Below are 18,347 nucleotides of genomic sequence, written 5' to 3'. Positions count from 1 at the left end.
AAATCTACAAGCTTGGGAGAGGTGGGGCTTCTAGGTCAATTGAGACGCAAAGTCATTGTACATATTGTAATTTTTCAAACCCATATTTAACAATAACATCAAATCTATGTAAAACTTCGCCACGATAGGTTTGGCTGAAACGAACTGCGTCAGAGATACCATTAATCACAGACAGTGCTTAAGAGTCCCTGTGCTACCATTCAGAGATACCATTAATCACAGACAGTGCTTAAGGGGCCCTGTGCTACCATTCAGAGATACCATTAATCACAGACAGTGCTTTTAAGCACTTAAAAGAGGCCCTGTGCTACCATCTGGAATGGGATTAAAAGGCTACAATGATATCAATATTAAAGTCAGAACAAAATAGTGAAGCAGTGCCTGAAACGCTAAAAAATGTTTTACATAATAGGTTTTAGAACAGCTTAAACCAAAATGCACATGGCATTCGCCAACCATCATGATGGTGGCAGCGACAAATGTGCTCGACAGGCACTGCAACAAATTATGTTGCATGATGTCATAGCTTGGTTCTCACAATAGCTTTAACCAAATTCCCCATTCCAAACAACATGGTAGCTGAGCAAATGTCTTGTCTCTTCAATACTCATTTAATGACATTAAACGTGGTCTCCAAATTAAATAGTACAACAGTGAAATTCAACCACAGTAACTCGAATCAGATCAAGAGCAGCAAGAAGAAAACCGCGTCCGGTGTCCAGTTTGTTAGGCGTCCGGCTCGTACCTAGCGATGAAACAATTAAGACGTAAGCGAAAACTATAACGAGACCGCACTTCTATGCAGTGTAAATAGGATTTCAGTTTCTTCCTTCAAAAAGGGGAAAACAGCGAGAGTTCAGGTTAGCAGGATTCTAGTGTACCACAATAAAGGCCATGTGCTTACTTCCGCAGTCTGCTGCGTAAATCTTTTATCTGGTCGTTCTTGGACGTCAACATTTGCTTCATGTTCTTGTACTGTGATGTCTCGTTGAACTTTTTCGTCAGCTCCTAAAACAGACCAGCAGGGTATGTTTCAGGTATCACCCATCTTCAACTAAACCATAGAGACGTCCATTATAGGAAAACCACCCCTATAATAAAGTGCTCCCTCTTAAACCCGGGTGGTAACTAGGTAAATTTGCTTCCAAGAGATCCCAAAACTGAAATCGAGAAAATCGTGATCCCTGATTTTATTAAGTGATCCCGAAAAGATTATATGCAAGATCCCGAAAAGATTATATGCCAGATCCCGAAAAGATTATATGCCAGATCCCGAAAAGATTATATGCCAGATCCCGAAAAGATTATATGCAAGATCCCGAAAAGATTATATGCCAGATCCCGAAAAGATTATATGCCAGATCCCGAAAAGATTATATGCAAGATCCCGAAAAGATTATATGCAAGATCCCGAAAAGATTATATGCAAGATCCCGAAAAGATTATATGCAAGATCCCGAAAAGATTATATGCCAGATCCCGAAAAGATTATATGCCAGATCCCGAAAAGATTATATGCCAGATCCCGAAAAGATTATATGCAAGATCCCAAAAAGATTATATGCCAGATCCCGAAAAGATTATATGCCAGATCCCGAAAAGATTATATGCAAGATCCCGAAAAGATTATATGCAAGATCCCGAAAAGATTATATGCAAGATCCCGAAAAGATTATATGCCAGATCCCGAAAAGATTATATGCCAGATCCCGAAAAGATTATATGCCAGATCCCGAAAAGATTATATGCAAGATCCCGAAAAGATTATATGCCAGATCCCGAAAAGATTATATGCCAGATCCCGAAAAGATTATATGCCAGATCCCGAAAAGATTATATGCCAGATCCCGAAAAGATTATATGCCAGATCCCGAAAAGATTATATGCAAGATCCCGAAAAGATTATCTGCCAGATCCCGAAAAGATTATATGCCAGATCCCGAAAAGATTATATGCCAGATCCCGAAAAGATTATATGCAAGATCCCGAAAAGATTATATGCCAGATCCCGAAAAGATTATATGCCAGATCCCGAAAAGATTATATGCCAGATCCCGAAAAGATTATATGCAAGATCCCGAAAAGATTATATGCCAGATCCCGAAAAGATTATATGCCAGATCCCGAAAAGATTATATGCCAGATCCCGAAAAGATTATATGCCAGATCCCGAAAAGATTATATGCCAGATCCCGAAAAGATTATATGCAAGATCCCGAAAAGATTATCTGCCAGATCCCGAAAAGATTATATGCCAGATCCCGAAAAGATTATATGCCAGATCCCGAAAAGATTATATGCAAGATCCCGAAAAGATTATATGCCAGATCCCGAAAAGATTATATGCCAGATCCCGAAAAGATTATATGCAAGATCCCGAAAAGATTATATGCCAGATCCCGAAAAGATTATATGCCAGATCCCGAAAAGATTATATGCCAGATCCCGAAAAGATTATATGCCAGATCCCGAAAAGATTATATGCAAGATCCCGAAAAGATTATCTGCCAGATCCCGAAAAGATTATATGCCAGATCCCCATAAAATTGTCGTGATCCCAATATTTTGAGAATAAACCTGCTTTGCCCTAATCCCATATAATTCGCTACTACCCTGTTATACACTCCTTTTTTGTTAATATTTTAAATTACAGCCGCAGCCAGTTACAGGCCCGATTCCTACGTCGCGCTACTGCCGTGCCGAATCTAATTGTCTATTTGTATCGACACAAATACATTGGGTTCAACGTTGAATCAGACGGCGCACCAAATAGGTCGCGCTCAATAGGTTGTGAGTAGTAAAAGTTGACTTGATGCGGAGTTTCTGTACAAAATGAAAAAAATATGGTATTTGATTCGGCACATCAACAGCTCGACGTTTTAATCGGTGTCGTGCTTTTGCCGTGCAGCACGACTGGTTCAGACGTCGAACTGTTAATGTGCTGAATCAAAGCAATAAGATTCGGCACGGCAGAGGTGCGACGTACGAATCGGGCCTAATTCGTAGTTGCGCGACCTCGGCGAATCCAAAATCCTTGCTTCGCTTGGGAGTAGCGCGTAGTCAATCAACCGTCTAAGCCAATCGTTGAATGTCATTTAGTCAATGTCACGCCGAACACTTCAAAAAAACTACACCTGAATATTGTCTGGTACTTTATTGGCGATAACGGTTGGAAATATATCAATTACTTACTTGAGCAAGCCAATTGAAATAGCTTTGTGCGACTCGGTATTGTGCGGGAGCGTAAAAAAACCCTCCTCCACCCACTCGTCCAATCAATCATGAATTTAGATAGATACCTGAGATGTTGGATATTTGGTATATAAGCGAAGGGCATACCTGCTGCGCTTGTTCAAGCTCTTCTCGAAGGCGAAGGATCTCATGCTGGGAAAAGAGAGAAAATCGATCTAAGCAAACTTAAAGGATTATACACAGTTCACTTGCAAGAAAAATTCAAACCAACCATGCATAATTTAAGTCCGATACATGAGTATCGATTAAAAGTATCTCATTTACTCGCTTGAGCTCGCCGATGGAAATGAATGCTTTTTGTGACTGTGTATTGAGTGGGAGCGCGCAATGAAGGCGTGACTGGCCTTAATTAAAGACTGTTGCCTTGGTTTTGTTTTGAACATTGAAATATCTTTACATTTGGAGAATATTGTTATCTATAGAGTATTTCATGATTTATGCTTTATTATGACCGATAGAATCTAACAGTAATTCTAGTGGAGAAGAAGCCCAGAAACCCAGAAGTCTGATAGTGCAGACCACCGGCATCCATAAACATAGTGATGAACGGCTTCTCGATAGTTCTACAATAGCGATCGCTTTTTAGTAATGGGGCTGATCGCATCTCTAAAGTGGCCGCCCCTAGAGGTCGTGCGTGTTTACCTTGGCGTCGGCGATATCGCCATCTAGAGAGGCGGCAATGTTGGAGGTGTTTTCTTGTGACTGGAGACGAAAAGATATTTGTGACTCACAGATCTAACTCACAACGGGATCAATCAACACTGGACAACAGTATCAATCAACACCGGACAACAGTATCAATCAACACCGGACAACAGTATCAATCAACACTGGACAACATTATCGATCAACACTGGACAACAGTATCAATCAACACTGGACAACATTATCAATCAACACTGGACAACAGTATCAATCAACACTGGACAACATTATCAAACAACACTGGACAACAGTATCAATTAACACTGGACAACATTATCAATCAACACTGGACAACAGTATCAATCAACACTGGACAACATTATCGATCAACACTGGACAACAGTATCAATCAACACTGGACACCAGTATCAATCAACACTGGACAACATTATCGATCAACACCGGACAACATTATCGATCAACACCAGACAACATTATCAACCAACACCGGACAACATTATCTATCAACACTGGACAACATTATCGATCAACACTGGACAACATTATCGATCAACACCAGACAACATTATCGACCAACACCGGACAACATTACCGACCAACACCGGAAAACATTATCGATCAACACTGGACAACATTATCGATCAACACTGGACAACATTATCGATCAACACCAGACAACATTATCGATCAACACCAGACAACATTATCAATCAACACTGGACATCATTATCAATCAACACTAGACAACATTATCAATCAACACCGGACAACAGTATCAATCAACACTGGACAACATTATCAATCAACACTGGACAACATTTTTAACCAACACCGGACAACATTATCAATCATCACTGGACAACAGTGTCAATCAACACTGGACAACAGTATCAATCAACACTGGACAACAGTATCAATCAACACTCGACAACAGTATCAATCAACACTGGACACCAGTATCAATCAACACTGGACAATAGTATCAATCAACACTGGACAACAGTATCAATCAACACTGGACAACAGTATCAATCAACACTGGACAACAGTATCAATCAACACTGGACAACAGTATCAATTAACACTGGACAACATTATCAATCAACACCGGACAACAGTATCAATCAACACTGGACAACAGTATCAATCAACACTGGACAACAGTATCAATCAACACTGGACACCAGTATCAATCAACACTGGACAACATTATCAATCAACACTGGACAACAGTATCAATCAACACTGGACAACAGTATCAATCAACACTGGACAACAGTATCAATCAACACTGGACAACATTATCAATCAACACTGGACAACATTATCAATCAACACTGGACAACATTATCAATCAACACTGGACAACATTATCGATCAACACCGGACAACATTATCGATCAACACTGGACAACATTATCAATCAACACTGGACAACATTATCAATCAACACTGGACAACATTATCAATCAACACTGGACAACATTATCGATCAACACCGGACAACATTATCGATCAACACTGGACAACATTATCAATCAACACTGGACAACATTATCAATCAACACTGGACAACAGTATCAATCAACACCGGACAACAGTATCAATCAACACTGGACAACATTATCAATCAACGCTGGACAACATTATCAATCAACACTGGACAACATTATCAATCAACACTGGACAACAGTATCAATCAACACTGGACAACAGTATCAATCAACACTGGACAACACTATTGATCAACAAAACACAAACACGCTGGACAGCACTATCAATAAACAGTAAACAACAATATACAACATTATAAACATCAAGACTGAACAACAATACACAGCAACACTACAGAAGACCAGATGATTATACACAACAACACTGGATAAGAATACACAACAGAGAATTGCTTCTACCCTTTTCAATTCCAACTCGACGAATAACACTACAAATCAACATTGTGCAGTAATACACCACCACACTTGGCAGGAAGTTTAGTCATTTAGTCATACCTTTTTCAATTCCAACTTGACTTTAGCCATTTGTTCTTCCAATTGGGCCAGCTCCTTGCCATGAGCCTGCAACAGGTTGATGAACATGAACACAAAGGGGTCTATATATAGAGGGTATACCTATGCGCTTAGGGCTTAAAAGGATTGGCTTTCTTAAAATTAGTGGTTACACACTAACCCAGACTTATGATTGCAATCAGTCTGTTTCTGTATAGAGGGGAGTCAGAAACAAGGGAAGCACAAGATCATCACATTTTCAGATTGGTTTCCGTAAGCAACAAAAGTCTTTTTCTTTGGGACACTATGATAGGATCCTACATTAATGGTTTAATTTTTTTCTCACCTTGACATTTCCCTTGGCCTTTAGCTCGGCCTGTGTCTTCTCTAGATTCGCCAGCAATTGACTTTTCTCCCCTAGAACCCCAGTTGCCTGAAGAAATGATACATAAAACATAAGATAAATAAAGCGTTTCGTGCAACTGGCACGACAATCTCTGTTGTAAATCAGAATCCGGTCGCAGATAGCTTTCAGTTGATGTCCAGAACGACGTGATCATTACGGGTAATGAACATGCTTTAATTGACGCTGCCACCATAAAGGTTTACCCTAGATTCGAGGTCCTTCAGGCGGCCCTTCAACTTCGTGTTCTCATCATTCAGTCTGTTGATCTCCTACAAACAAAAGCAGAACCAATTCAGCTAACTTTATCTAAGAGTGCTGGGCCGAGAACAATAAAAAGCCTATTTGTATATATGGATGCAAATAAGCAAATGCTCTAATTTGTAGACTAGTTATTTCTTATTACAGGTCGACTAAACTTCGAGAAAATCGTTTATAATTACTATCGAAAAGTTTTTAAAAGGCTCGTCGTTCGCTCAATGCTGAATAACCTCATAGAACTTGCAACATGAACAAGTATACCGCGGCAAACAAAGCCAACCTTTTGCTGATCCTGAATGAGCTCGGTCAAAAGTTCTTTCTCAGAGAGTTGAAGTATCATGGCCATGCTTTGGGCATTCTATCCATAGCTTGTTTTATATACTAGTGTAGCCCATGTTTTCACGATGTATTAGTGAAATACTGGCGAGTGCTTGGTATACAATCCTTTTAATGTAAACGGTTTTGCGAGCGTTGTCATAGAGGCGAGGCGTCTTCAAATAATCTTCAGGCGATCCATACTCGGAGGAAAGCCCAATAAGCGTAAAGGAAAAAACCGCGGATAATGCCTTGTGGTTAAGAAACCGGGAAACATTGCCATGATTTGTCGAGAGAATAAAGACTGGAACAATACGATGAGGTAAAGACGCAACTATGGAGATAAAATAATCACGGGAAATGTTTTTCATGAAAGGAAAACTCCTTTCAAGTAAGAAACAAGAAAACCAAGCAAATTAAGTTTGAGCTGCGATGATTTTCTCTTTTTGGGCGAAATTTGGTTAAAGACTAGTTCGGATTTCGACAGAGGATAAAATTTTAAGAGAGGAGTTAAAAGTCTCTGATTTAGGGATAATTTTAAGCAAAATAAAAAATCCTTGTATACTTGTGCTTTGTATATACGGAGAAACTCTGTTAGAATTTTCACCGAAGCAATGTCTTTGGCACACCTCTTGCTTTGATTTCCTTTTTTCACTTGACTTGCGGATGACTTCGAAGCACCAATGACTAGGGCTGTTAAGATGTTATCCCAGTAAAGTGCGTAGCGAAGTCTTTATAGTTACAAAGGTTTAAAGACAGGTTAGGTTATCAAACTAGAACGCACCGTTCATTTACACAACGTCTACTTTCGATTTTTTTTTTCATTTCACAAGTACATCAAGACAAGAACTTTGAAATTTGTTCCTTTTTTCTCTAAAAAATGTTATACAGATACACCGTTGTTCTATATGTTTGCCTTTTCCTTTCATTTCAGGATAACGTTTCTACGCGCCAATGTTCGATTTTTCAGCATGTCGTCACAACAGAGCAAAATAACACACCATAAAACACTACCACGGGTCTAATGACGCATCGACCAGCGCATAGCTCAAACCTCCAGGGAAATGGGTTCGTGTTTTTTTGGAGTCCAGTGATCGGTAGATCACAAGTGCATTATACTCCTAAAAAGTGATTAACATTTACCAGAATATTTACAACGGGTCAATCTTGCCATAAAAGAGACATATAAGGCATATATTATTGCGTGATATGCGCAATAAATGTTGAAAAACAAAAGAGACGACCGCAGTGATCTTCCCTAGGTTCCACGCAGATTTCACGGAAAATTGATCGAGCAAGTCACTGAAGAAATATTCAATCACCTTGCGTATCGCAACCATTCCCGATAATTTTTCTTTGATTGACCTTTTTTTAGACGAAGCTTGTGTTCATAAAACCAAACAGTTTTTTTCCCGACTTCGAGTATATGTACAATTGCATAGTTCAATACGGATATATATTCTAGATAAGTAGGGCATGCATGTATGCTCGTGATAAGAAACTATGCGTATATGGTATAAAAAATGCTTTAACGTATCAGTTTTAGGCGCTACTTTGCAACAACTGAACTGCAGGGAGAGGGCTAAGGATGCAGTGCAGTGAACGGGTTTCTTGACGCATTGCAGTGAAAGGGTTTATGGACACATTGCAGTGAACGGGTTTCTGGAAGCCCTGCAGCGAAAGCGTTTACTGTACGCACTGCATTAAAAGGGTTTTTAGTACGCACTACAGCAATAAGGTTTCTGTATGAACTGCAGTTTAAGGGTTTCTGTACGCACTGCAGTTTAAGGGTTTCTGTACTCACTGCAGTGAAAGGGTTTCTGTACGCACTGCAGTGAAAGGGTTTCTGTACACACAGCAGTGAAAGGGTTTCTGTACGCACTGCAGTGAAAGGGTTTCTGTACGCACTGCAGTTTAAGGGTTTCTGTACGCACTGCAGTTTAAGGGTTTCTGTACACACAGCAGTGAAAGGGTTTCTGTACGCACTGCAGTTTAAGGGTTTCTGTAAACACTGCAGTTTAAGGGTTTCTGTACACACAGCAGTGAAAGGGTTTCTGTACGCACTGCAGTGAAAGGGTTTCTGTACGCACTGCAGTTTAAGGGTTTCTGTAAACACTGCAGTTTAAGGGTTTCTGTAAACACAGCAGTTTAAGGGTTTCTGTACGCACTGCAGTTTAAGGGTTTCTGTACGCACTGCAGTTTAAGGGTTTCTGTACACACAGCAGTGAAAGGGTTTCTGTACGCACTGCAGTGAAAGGGTTTCTGTACGTACTGCAGTTTAAGGGTTTCTGTACGCACTGCAGTTTAAGGGTTTCTGTAAACACTGCAGTTTAAGGGTTTCTGTACGCACTGCAGTGAAAGGATTTCTGTACGCACTGCAGTGAAAGGGTTTCTGTACGCACTGCAGTTTAAGGGTTTCTGTAAACACTGCAGTTTAAGGGTTTCTGTACGCACTGCAGTGAAAGGGTTTCTGTTCGCACTGCAGTGAAAGGGTTTCTGTAAACACTGCAGTTTAAGGGTTTCTGTAAACACAGCAGTTTAAGGGTTTCTGTACGCACTGCAGTGAAAGGGTTTCTGTTCGCACTGCAGTGAAAGGGTTTCTGTTCGCACTGCAGGGTTTTTGTACTTACAGACCCTTGGCGGCACCCCTATACCTAAACAGGGGCTGAGTACTGTATAGGCACGCAAATGATCTTCGGCCCGCTAGCCCGAGTATCAGGCCATTCATAGGGAACGATAAAAGGGCCTGACACTCGGGCTACGGCCAGAAAATGATCCCCCCCCCCCAAAAAAAAAAAAAACAAAACATAAAGCCCGCAAATGATCCCGTAATAATTTACGGAATGTAACGCGGAATGAAGTGCTCGACTCTATGCAAAAAGAACGCTTTCTTTTTGCAAAAGGAAATTATACATTTTAATTTAAAAAATGAAAATACATTAAAAAAAAATAAAGCAATTTATTTTCTCTTAACTCTCTGTATTTATGTGGAAAGACTAGACTTTTATCACAATAACCTATGATAAATGTATTCGGGATTTAGCGTGTTTTTTAGCGACCGGGATACGGGAATTCTAGAAAAACACATGCAGAATTCAATCCAATATTAGCTTACAACAAGAGAGTATTATGATCATGATCTCTTGCTTACAAATATACTTCTAACTTGTTTTTCTCTGATTCCATGGATTACATATATTTGATAAAAGCGCAAGATTGTTTTTACTTTTGGAAACACAATAAAATATTTTCAATTTCTAACCAAATCAAGGGAACACATCAATTTTTTTTTCTTTTTTTAAAAACACGATTAAGATTATTAGTATAATCAATCCACAACTAAAAAATATATAATGATGTGGTGTTCGATTAAAAAAAACTCTTGATTAAATGATTGATCAAATTTTGTGTTAAGTTTAAAATAGTGCAGAGAAAATGGTTCTATTAGAAATATAGTATATTGCTTTATTTTTTAAATGTATTTTCCTTTTTTAAATTAAAATGTATAATTTTCATCCATTTAAAATTCTTTTATAGAAAGAAAGTGGTTTTTTTTGTCTAGGTTAGAGTCGAGCACTTCATTCCGCTTTCCATTCCGTAAATTATTACGGGATCATTTGCAGGCCTGCTATGTTGTTTTTTGGGAGTTATTTGCGGGCCAGGATCATATGCGGGCAAACCGTGTGCTTTTTTGGTGGTCATTTGCGGGCAGGGGATCATTTGCGGGCCTGTGCATTACCCCTCTCCAGGATATAGGGATAGGTATTCAGTATTTACTGACCCTTGGTGGTACCCCGATACCCAAACAGGTGCGGAGCCCTTCTCCCAGGATATTATTCAGTTATTATTCAGTACTTACAGTCTGCAACAAAGGAACAGCTCCACCTTCATTAAGTGGTTCCAGCTTAGAAACTTGTGACAGCTTGGAAAGCTTGCTCTGGGAACAAACAAACACAGAACTTAAAGACAAATAATATCTTAGATTAAGTTATTAACATTATTGACAATTAAATGGTGTTTCATCCTATTTTGTTCAAATACCTGTGATTTTGAGGAGGCCGTAAACTCTCTTTCCTCGAATTTCGCTATTTCCTCTATAAGTTCCCTTGGAAGAATTCAAGAACAGAAAGTTAGTTTGTTACTATTTTTCACAACCATGAATGTCACTGGGAGGTGAGGCATTCAAAAGGGAGGTGGGAATTGCTGAGCCACGAGAGCTCACTGACACAGGCTTTTCTTCTCAAGATAGTGGGCCTGGTTCAAGGACTATAAGCCAGAGAACTTCAATAACCTCTGTATGGGGGGGGGGGGGGGGGGATGTACAACCACAGTGGGGAGACTCTGGCCTGTGGTACCATTTTCAGTGACATGCTTACAAATTGATGCACTCAATTACCCTAAGATTCTACCCGAATTTCAGTGATCTTTACATAGACTACATGGGCCAGGTTTCACAAGAGCTATCCACAGGATAAATGCTTATCCACAATGCATTTTTCCCAACAAATGTGTCTTTTGCCTTTCAATTTATATTCGTAAGAATTGAGCATAACATACTAAGTTAACCATGGTAATGGAAAGCCATTTAGTGGTAAATGAGCTTTGAATATATCCATGCTTTGTGCAACACTGGCAAATAACTATCCACTGTATAGGTATTTCAACCAGTAGATAATAGTTAGCCAGCCCATAACTTATCTCGGCCTAGTGCAACTCAAACTATTTTTAACTTCAATGGCAGGGCTTAATGCAGGACTTATTCACCTATTCAGGAGAACATGTTTCTAAGAGGTATACAGTAAGCAGCTGCTATATCTTTTTTAAAAGGTAAAACCCTTTAACCATGAAACAGGGCTAAATCAAACTGTCTTTTGTCCTCTTCACAAGCATAGTGGTGAAATGCTTTAAAGCAAGTGGGGCTCAAGAGAACATTGAGCCACACCTCTCAGCAACATTGACACAAAATTACCTGTTTTCTAGCTCAGAGATATCTGCCTGCAACTTAAGGTGCCACTTCTCTGCTTGGCTGAAGAGTTGCCTCAGGAGAAGCACATTTGTGTGGGCAGTGTTGATGAGCTCTGACTCAACTTCTCCCCGGACAACAGCACACAGGCCATCCAGCATCTCAGTGATCTCATCTAGTGTGTAGGTATCCTCAACAAGTCTATGGACAATAAGCTGAGATTTGGCATACTGAAAGGGGCCATATGGGGAGGGAATCATAGTGAATATTGAATATTGTAATACCGTGCTAAAAAACTGAAATACTGTAAAGGCTAACAACAAATGCACCAGCAAAAAAAAATTACCAATATATTAAAAAGGTCTCTTTTTACCTGCTATCTTTGAGGTCTTCAAAACAGGCTTCAACACTCCTTATCCTCTGCCCTCTGTTAAACCTTGCAAATCTGAGGTAGCTGACCACATTCTGCTGATGGTGTGGATTCAACCCAATATCCTACAACAACAAAGCATAAAATTCTTTTCTTTAGTCTTTGACTACTCCTACCACTCCCAAAACAAGATCCTGAGCTACTCCCACCCACTTCCCCCAAAAAATCAAAACAAAGACATTCATTCATGATCTCTGTCAATCTGCCAATAATTCTGATCTTTTTCCTCTGATAAAATATTTCTTGCAAAAAGCGCTTCTATGTCAAACCTCTCCATAAGGCACATTTTTCAAACTACTGGATAATTACTGCAAACAAACATTGATTTCATTATTTTAAGGGACAACTTTTCCTTAAATAACAGGGATTAAGGCAATTTTAAACAAGAACATTCAAAAGCTCGCCAGTATCTTAATAGGGGACTTGCACTATGTAATCTTATGAACTTTGGGGTGGCCCGCCTATCACACCAAAGGACGACAAAAAAACTTTAAATAAAAAAAACTTTTAATAAAAAAAACACTTCCTGAAAAATAACTTTTCTGGCTTTATTCATAGGCACTAAATATGAAGTTTTGTTGCTGTTATTTTGTCACTAAAAGCATGAGTGCACGCTAATTTGCCAACCAAAAAGTAATGTGATCTCTTAGCAAGTAACCAAGGTATTTCCAATAAAATATCGTCAATAACATGTTAGACTTTTCCTTGCGAATAAACAGCTGTACATTAAATGATAAAGAATAACAAAGGGGTGGGTGATTGGCATTCTTATTTACACTGCTATTCTGGGTCTGTATGACCTGGAATTGATTTGTTTGGCTTTGGAGTGAAAAGACTTCAAAGAAGAGTCTGACTTGGAGTGTTGACTGGTGCTCCCCACAATGCTTTGCAATCTGTTATGTCAACAAGTGGTTTCACAAGCCTTCAAGAGAAGACATTATGTTTTGAGGGCACAGAAATGGACCTGGAGGATCAGAATAAAGGTATCTATTTGTGTATTGGGCTGTGTTTGCTGATCTCTTTCTCTTGTGTGGAATTTTGTGTGTTTTGTTGAGAGGGTTTGTTCTGCTGTTTTTCCTTGTTCGATTTGAAATTTGTCAAAGAACCTGAGCTATTATTTGACTAAAGAGTATTTGATATCACCTTGGGTGGATGCATATCTTTAAACCATTTATCCCTTTGACTGATACCTGAGTATCTTTATCTCCATGTGTTAATTTGCATTTATGATTTTTTTTTTTGTTGTTATGGGTACTTCTCGAAGCCAATACTGACCGGTTGAGGGGTCAATGTGTAAATTTTCAAACTTGAATTTTTGCAAATCTATCAAACAAATTAAATTTCAAATGGCTGCTTATATTAAGAATGTATAGGTGAGATAAGAACATGGGTGTGTGTTAGTGGGGGGAGGGGCTACTCCCTTGTAATGGCTATGCATAGAGCACCTCTGCAAATCTCAAATTCGAATGATTTTGAGAAATCCCTTTACGAATGGAACGCTAAAGAAATAAGAGTTAAAAAAACTGTTCTATGTGTGAATTGTGAATATATAATTCAAGAGTATAAAAACAGGTGCAAATTCGAGTGACAATCATAATCTAAACAACATTAGCAGGGTTATGAGCGTTCCTAACGACGAAAACGAAGCTACTAGAAACGCTCCCTAGTGCAACAATAAACTAGATGAGACAAGTCAACTGTAAGGTTATACATTATGAGTTGCAAAAATAAGACGAAAGTAAGTCGAGACTTATCTTTCGGCTAGCGCTACATCTAAAAAATATCGGGCAAATCATAATATCAAGCCCACTTACCATATTACTGAAGCTTTCAGAATTGATACAACTTTTAAACACAATTTAGAATCTATGCGAAGTAGACTGGATTCTGGTTTCAAAGTACGCCCAGGTGAAGTTTTTCAGAGTTTCCGGTTATTCGCCGTTTAATTTTTCATGCTATAAAATTAGAGCGTTGACCGCCGCCATGACAATTCACCCTGCTTGGTAACCGTGCTTTCAGCACAGCGCTCATCCGGCCCCAGGCCTCACGGGAGAGGAGCTCTCGAGACTTGCCTTCCCTTCGAGGAAGATGCACGTGTGCACTGTAACAAAAGTGGAGGGCATAATTCAGCCCACTGGATGCTAAACAACGCCACCAAGTTTGCTGCAAAGACACAACTTTCCTGGGGTGGGCTATGTAGCTTCACCGCAAGAAGGCGATTCGTTCTCTCACTAAAATCGACACAAATCGGTAACTTGATAAATCCATCCGTTGTACGAATACACACAGACAGAAGAAGATACGGGATATCTATAATGGCTATTGTTAGTATCCGTTGTGTTGAAGAAGAAAATGATATAAGAATATCGTTTTCGTACGGGGGTCAACAGAAAAACATGCAGCGTGCAAAGACTGAACAATTGAAGAAATCTTTGGCAAGAATTACCCTATCAGCGAATCAGAAATCACGTAAGAAAGACAAGAAAGCCGGAAAAGGAAGCAAGGATGTTAGCATTCCAAGTGCTAGTCTTACGTTCGAGGGGTCGCTAGTGGATGAAGATCTTCCTAATGTCGAGGCGTGGAAAGATGGGTCTGTACTGATAATTGGGGAAGAACAATTTTCAGTGCTGGTAAATCCTCCAACCGTACTCTCACTCTCTCTCCCCAGTCACATAATGGTAGACTTTCCTGTGTACCCCGTCATTAAGCTAGAGTTTGCAGAGCTAAAGTACTGCATGTTTGAATGGTTTCGATCTGAGAATCCAGAACCTTCTGCAGCTTCCCTGCCATCGGTGACAGAATGTGCTTGGGAAGAGGTTGGAACTGAGTTCTGCTATAAGCCATGCTTGCAAGACATCGGGTGCTACCTGAAGCTTGTGTGCACTCCCTCAAGACAAGATCCAACTAATGGTTTGAAAGCTGAGACAGTAAGCCCAATCAGAGTCGCTGCAGAACCAGGTCACTGCCCCTTCGAGAACAGGCACTTGTACACTTTAAAGAAACTTGAGCCGGGACATATTAGATGTGTATCTTACAATATACTAGCAGATGCTTATGCTAGGGAAGAATTTGCATTGAATGTTCTTTATCCATACTGCCCTCCTTATGCTCTTGACATTGGTTACCGTAAGCAGGTGTTAATGAAAGAGCTAATTGGATACAATGCAGATATTATTTGCTTGCAAGAGTGTGGGCAGAAGCTGTTTGATGGGTTTTTACTACCTTGTATGGAACTGGAGGGATATCAAGGAATAATTAAGTGCAAAGCAGGAGAAATACCAGAAGGAGAAGCAATATTCTTTAACAGAGACAAGTTTGAATTGATAAAAACCTGTGATGTAGTTTTACGTGAGTCTCTTCTCTCACACCTTTCACAAGAAGAGATTTTGCAACACATTTCACCTATGCCAGCTCTTTTAAAAAGCTTAATCAAAAGGAACGCCATTGCTCAAGTTGCTGTCTTGAAATGCAAGGGCAATAATGATAATAGTCCACTTATATGTGTTGTTAATACTCACTTGTACTACCGACCACATTCCCCCCACATTAGAATGCTACAAGCTGCCATTATTCTGAATCACACTAAAGCAGTTGTGCATGAGCTGACAAGTGAGAGAGATGACAATATAGATGTTGCTGTGTTATTTTGTGGAGACTTCAACAGCACCCCTCGCACGGGATTGTTTCAGTTACTGACTAAAGGGCATGTTGCGAGGACACATCATGACTGGCTAGTTCATGAGGATGTAGATCAGCACTGCAATACACTGGATCTCTCCCATGGTTTCAGCTTTGTGAATGCATGTGGAACACCACTTTTTACAAACTACACTCATGGCTTCAAAGATACCCTTGATTACATATTTTGTGATAGCAAGTTTTTTGAAGTGCAGTCTGTAGTACCTTTGCCAGAGGAAGAAGAGCTGAGAAATCACCTGGCTTTGCCATCAGTGGTTATGCCCTCTGACCACTTGGCATTGGTGTGTGACTTGAAATGTAAATTCTAGTGTGAGAGATGTCAGGCACTATCCTGAGTGAACTCATTAGAGTGAATATGGACAAGTAATCAGGCTTTACAAGTTGCTGTGGTGGCACAGGTGGTCTTATTGTGCTCTAGCTGGCGGCACTTTATTTTCCTACACCCACCCTGGCTTTACAGGATTTGTTCACACTATTTTCAGCCCTGCTAGGTCCTCTCCCATAACTAAACAGAGAGCATAATAAAATCATTGAAACTGTAATACTTTTCAAGGTAGCCACAAAAATGCACAGAAATAAAATCAGGGGTGGCAAAAGCTATTTTCATGAGTGAACAATTCTAGTTGAATGGTCTTTACATTTTGCTATAATTTGTGAAAAGGATTTTATCCTTTTTGACCAAGGAAAACAGTAAAAATGATCACAAACTTTGTTAAACATTAAAAAAGTCTGGACACCTTTTGTCTGCTCGGTTGTTTCTTGTACAATAATATTTTTTGGTGTGGAATAGCAATCAATGTTCCACTCAATTCTGTTACAGTAACCACACCAGTTGTTTTTAGGGGTGTGTTACAGTACGACCAGTAAAACAGTGAACACCGGAAATAAGTAAATGTTTGTTCCAACCAATCACTCGAAAGATATTCAAACAGTCAACTAGAAACGTCTCAACAAGTCTCAGTGTCTGAATTCTCTCGTCTGATTCGTCAGAAGACAATAAACGTTCCACACATATTTAGGTGTTGATGGCTTTACTGGTTGCCTGTAAATTTCGATACAGACTTTTGACACACTTTCAAAGTTTTCTCTGAAAGACTTTGGCATTGCATTACATTGCAATCTATCCACCAGCCCTCGTGATCTTATCAGGGCCACGGCTATTTTTTGTGAAGCACACCAACTTTTTTTCAATCATTACAATTTTTCATTAGAATTTATTGTAAATTCTTGGTGTTAGCTATCTCTCTTCTCCTCCTGCCAAGTATGACAATGGTGATTGTGTATGAGAGAGCGAAAAGGTCGTCTAAAAGATAACTGATTTTTAGAATAAATAGCCAATAAATGGTGATACTTTAAACGTTGATGTTTTCGCGCGGTTGCAAATAACTGCAAACAATGATTGTAGGTGAGAGTTGAGGGGAGCACCCCAATCCACCGAACAAAATGGTCCTACTTCCTTGTTTTTGAAAAACACATTTTGCAAATGAAACATGTACGGGCACTTCCCCTCACTCTGTCCGTCTGTTGAAAAAGAAAGTGCGTCACTGACACTGAAAGGGGCAGTCGCACGTTCATCTACATCTACATTTATTAAGTCGGTAAAAATCTTGCGATATCACACCAACCTTAAATAAAAGTATTTACATATAAATAAATAAATAAGGAGATAAGTAAATAAAAATATATACATATATACATGGATAGGTACTAAGTATATATAGAATATATAAAATATTAAATAATGTAAAGAAAATTCAATAATACAATTCAATAATATATAGAAATAAAATTATAAAATTAAAATTCAATTCTTATTATTATTAAGATAGATTTCGAGGTCACGCTTAAAATGTTCGATTGAGCCTAGCTCGACAAGTTCATTAGGTAAAGTGTTCCAATGTCTTATCGTTCGGGGGAAAAAAGAATAAAAATACTTATTCTTTGTAGCTTTTTCTTGATAATATTTAAAATTATGACTATTTCTAGTTCTGTGATCTTGGTGTGGCCGGAGATACATGCTTGTGTCAATGTTCGTTTCAATGTGAAAATAAACCGTGGAATCGTCATTTCTTTAGAGCGAAATAGACGGCTGAAAGAGTATGTAGATGTAAATATGTTTGCATCGCGCCAAATTTACTCACAAGAAGATAATCAAATAGCTTTTAGATAGTGTCCAGTAGTTTTTCTCTGTGCTGGATTGGTGACGGTAGCATTCTTGAAAAATACCGTTACCAGGTCGACGGCCTCTTTAATTTGCATTCCGTTTGTGGCAAATGTCCTTGTTTTTCTTTCATAAGTTACTTAGAACCATATGTTGATTATTTACAAGTTCACAAAATATAGCCGGCGCGC

At 39.2% G+C, this 18,347-nt stretch overlaps 2 protein-coding genes across 3 annotated transcripts; one reads left to right on the top strand and one right to left on the bottom strand.

Annotated features, from left to right (window-relative positions):
- Positions 1–52: 52 nt before the first annotated feature.
- On the bottom strand, positions 53–16,337 carry LOC5517847 (leucine zipper transcription factor-like protein 1). Of its 2 annotated transcripts, none has more exons than XM_032362369.2 (12): positions 16,200–16,337; positions 12,240–12,361; positions 11,873–12,067; positions 10,945–11,008; positions 10,763–10,840; positions 6,534–6,599; positions 6,271–6,357; positions 5,928–5,993; positions 3,895–3,954; positions 3,340–3,384; positions 905–1,008; positions 53–745 (listed from the first exon to the last, which is right to left on the bottom strand). In XM_032362369.2, exons 1-12 carry the CDS (start codon positions 16,242–16,244, stop codon positions 727–729), a joined length of 951 nt encoding a protein of 316 aa, XP_032218260.2. In that variant the 5' UTR covers positions 16,245–16,337; the 3' UTR covers positions 53–726. The 2 variants fall into 2 exon arrangements, with proteins under 2 accessions (XP_032218260.2, XP_032218261.2); XM_032362370.2 differs by lacking the exon at positions 16,200–16,337 and adding an exon at positions 14,111–14,249.
- Positions 14,435–17,941, top strand: LOC5517846 (2',5'-phosphodiesterase 12). Its single transcript, XM_001637858.3, has one exon. It carries the CDS (start codon positions 14,435–14,437, stop codon positions 16,301–16,303), a length of 1,869 nt encoding a protein of 622 aa, XP_001637908.3. The 3' UTR covers positions 16,304–17,941.
- Positions 17,942–18,347: the final 406 nt, after the last annotated feature.

The sequence above is a fragment of the Nematostella vectensis genome, chromosome 2, assembly GCF_932526225.1.
Source record: "Nematostella vectensis chromosome 2, jaNemVect1.1, whole genome shotgun sequence".
Classification (NCBI taxonomy): Eukaryota; Metazoa; Cnidaria; class Anthozoa; order Actiniaria; family Edwardsiidae; genus Nematostella; species Nematostella vectensis.
This window is presented reverse-complemented; position numbering and strand designations above follow the sequence as displayed.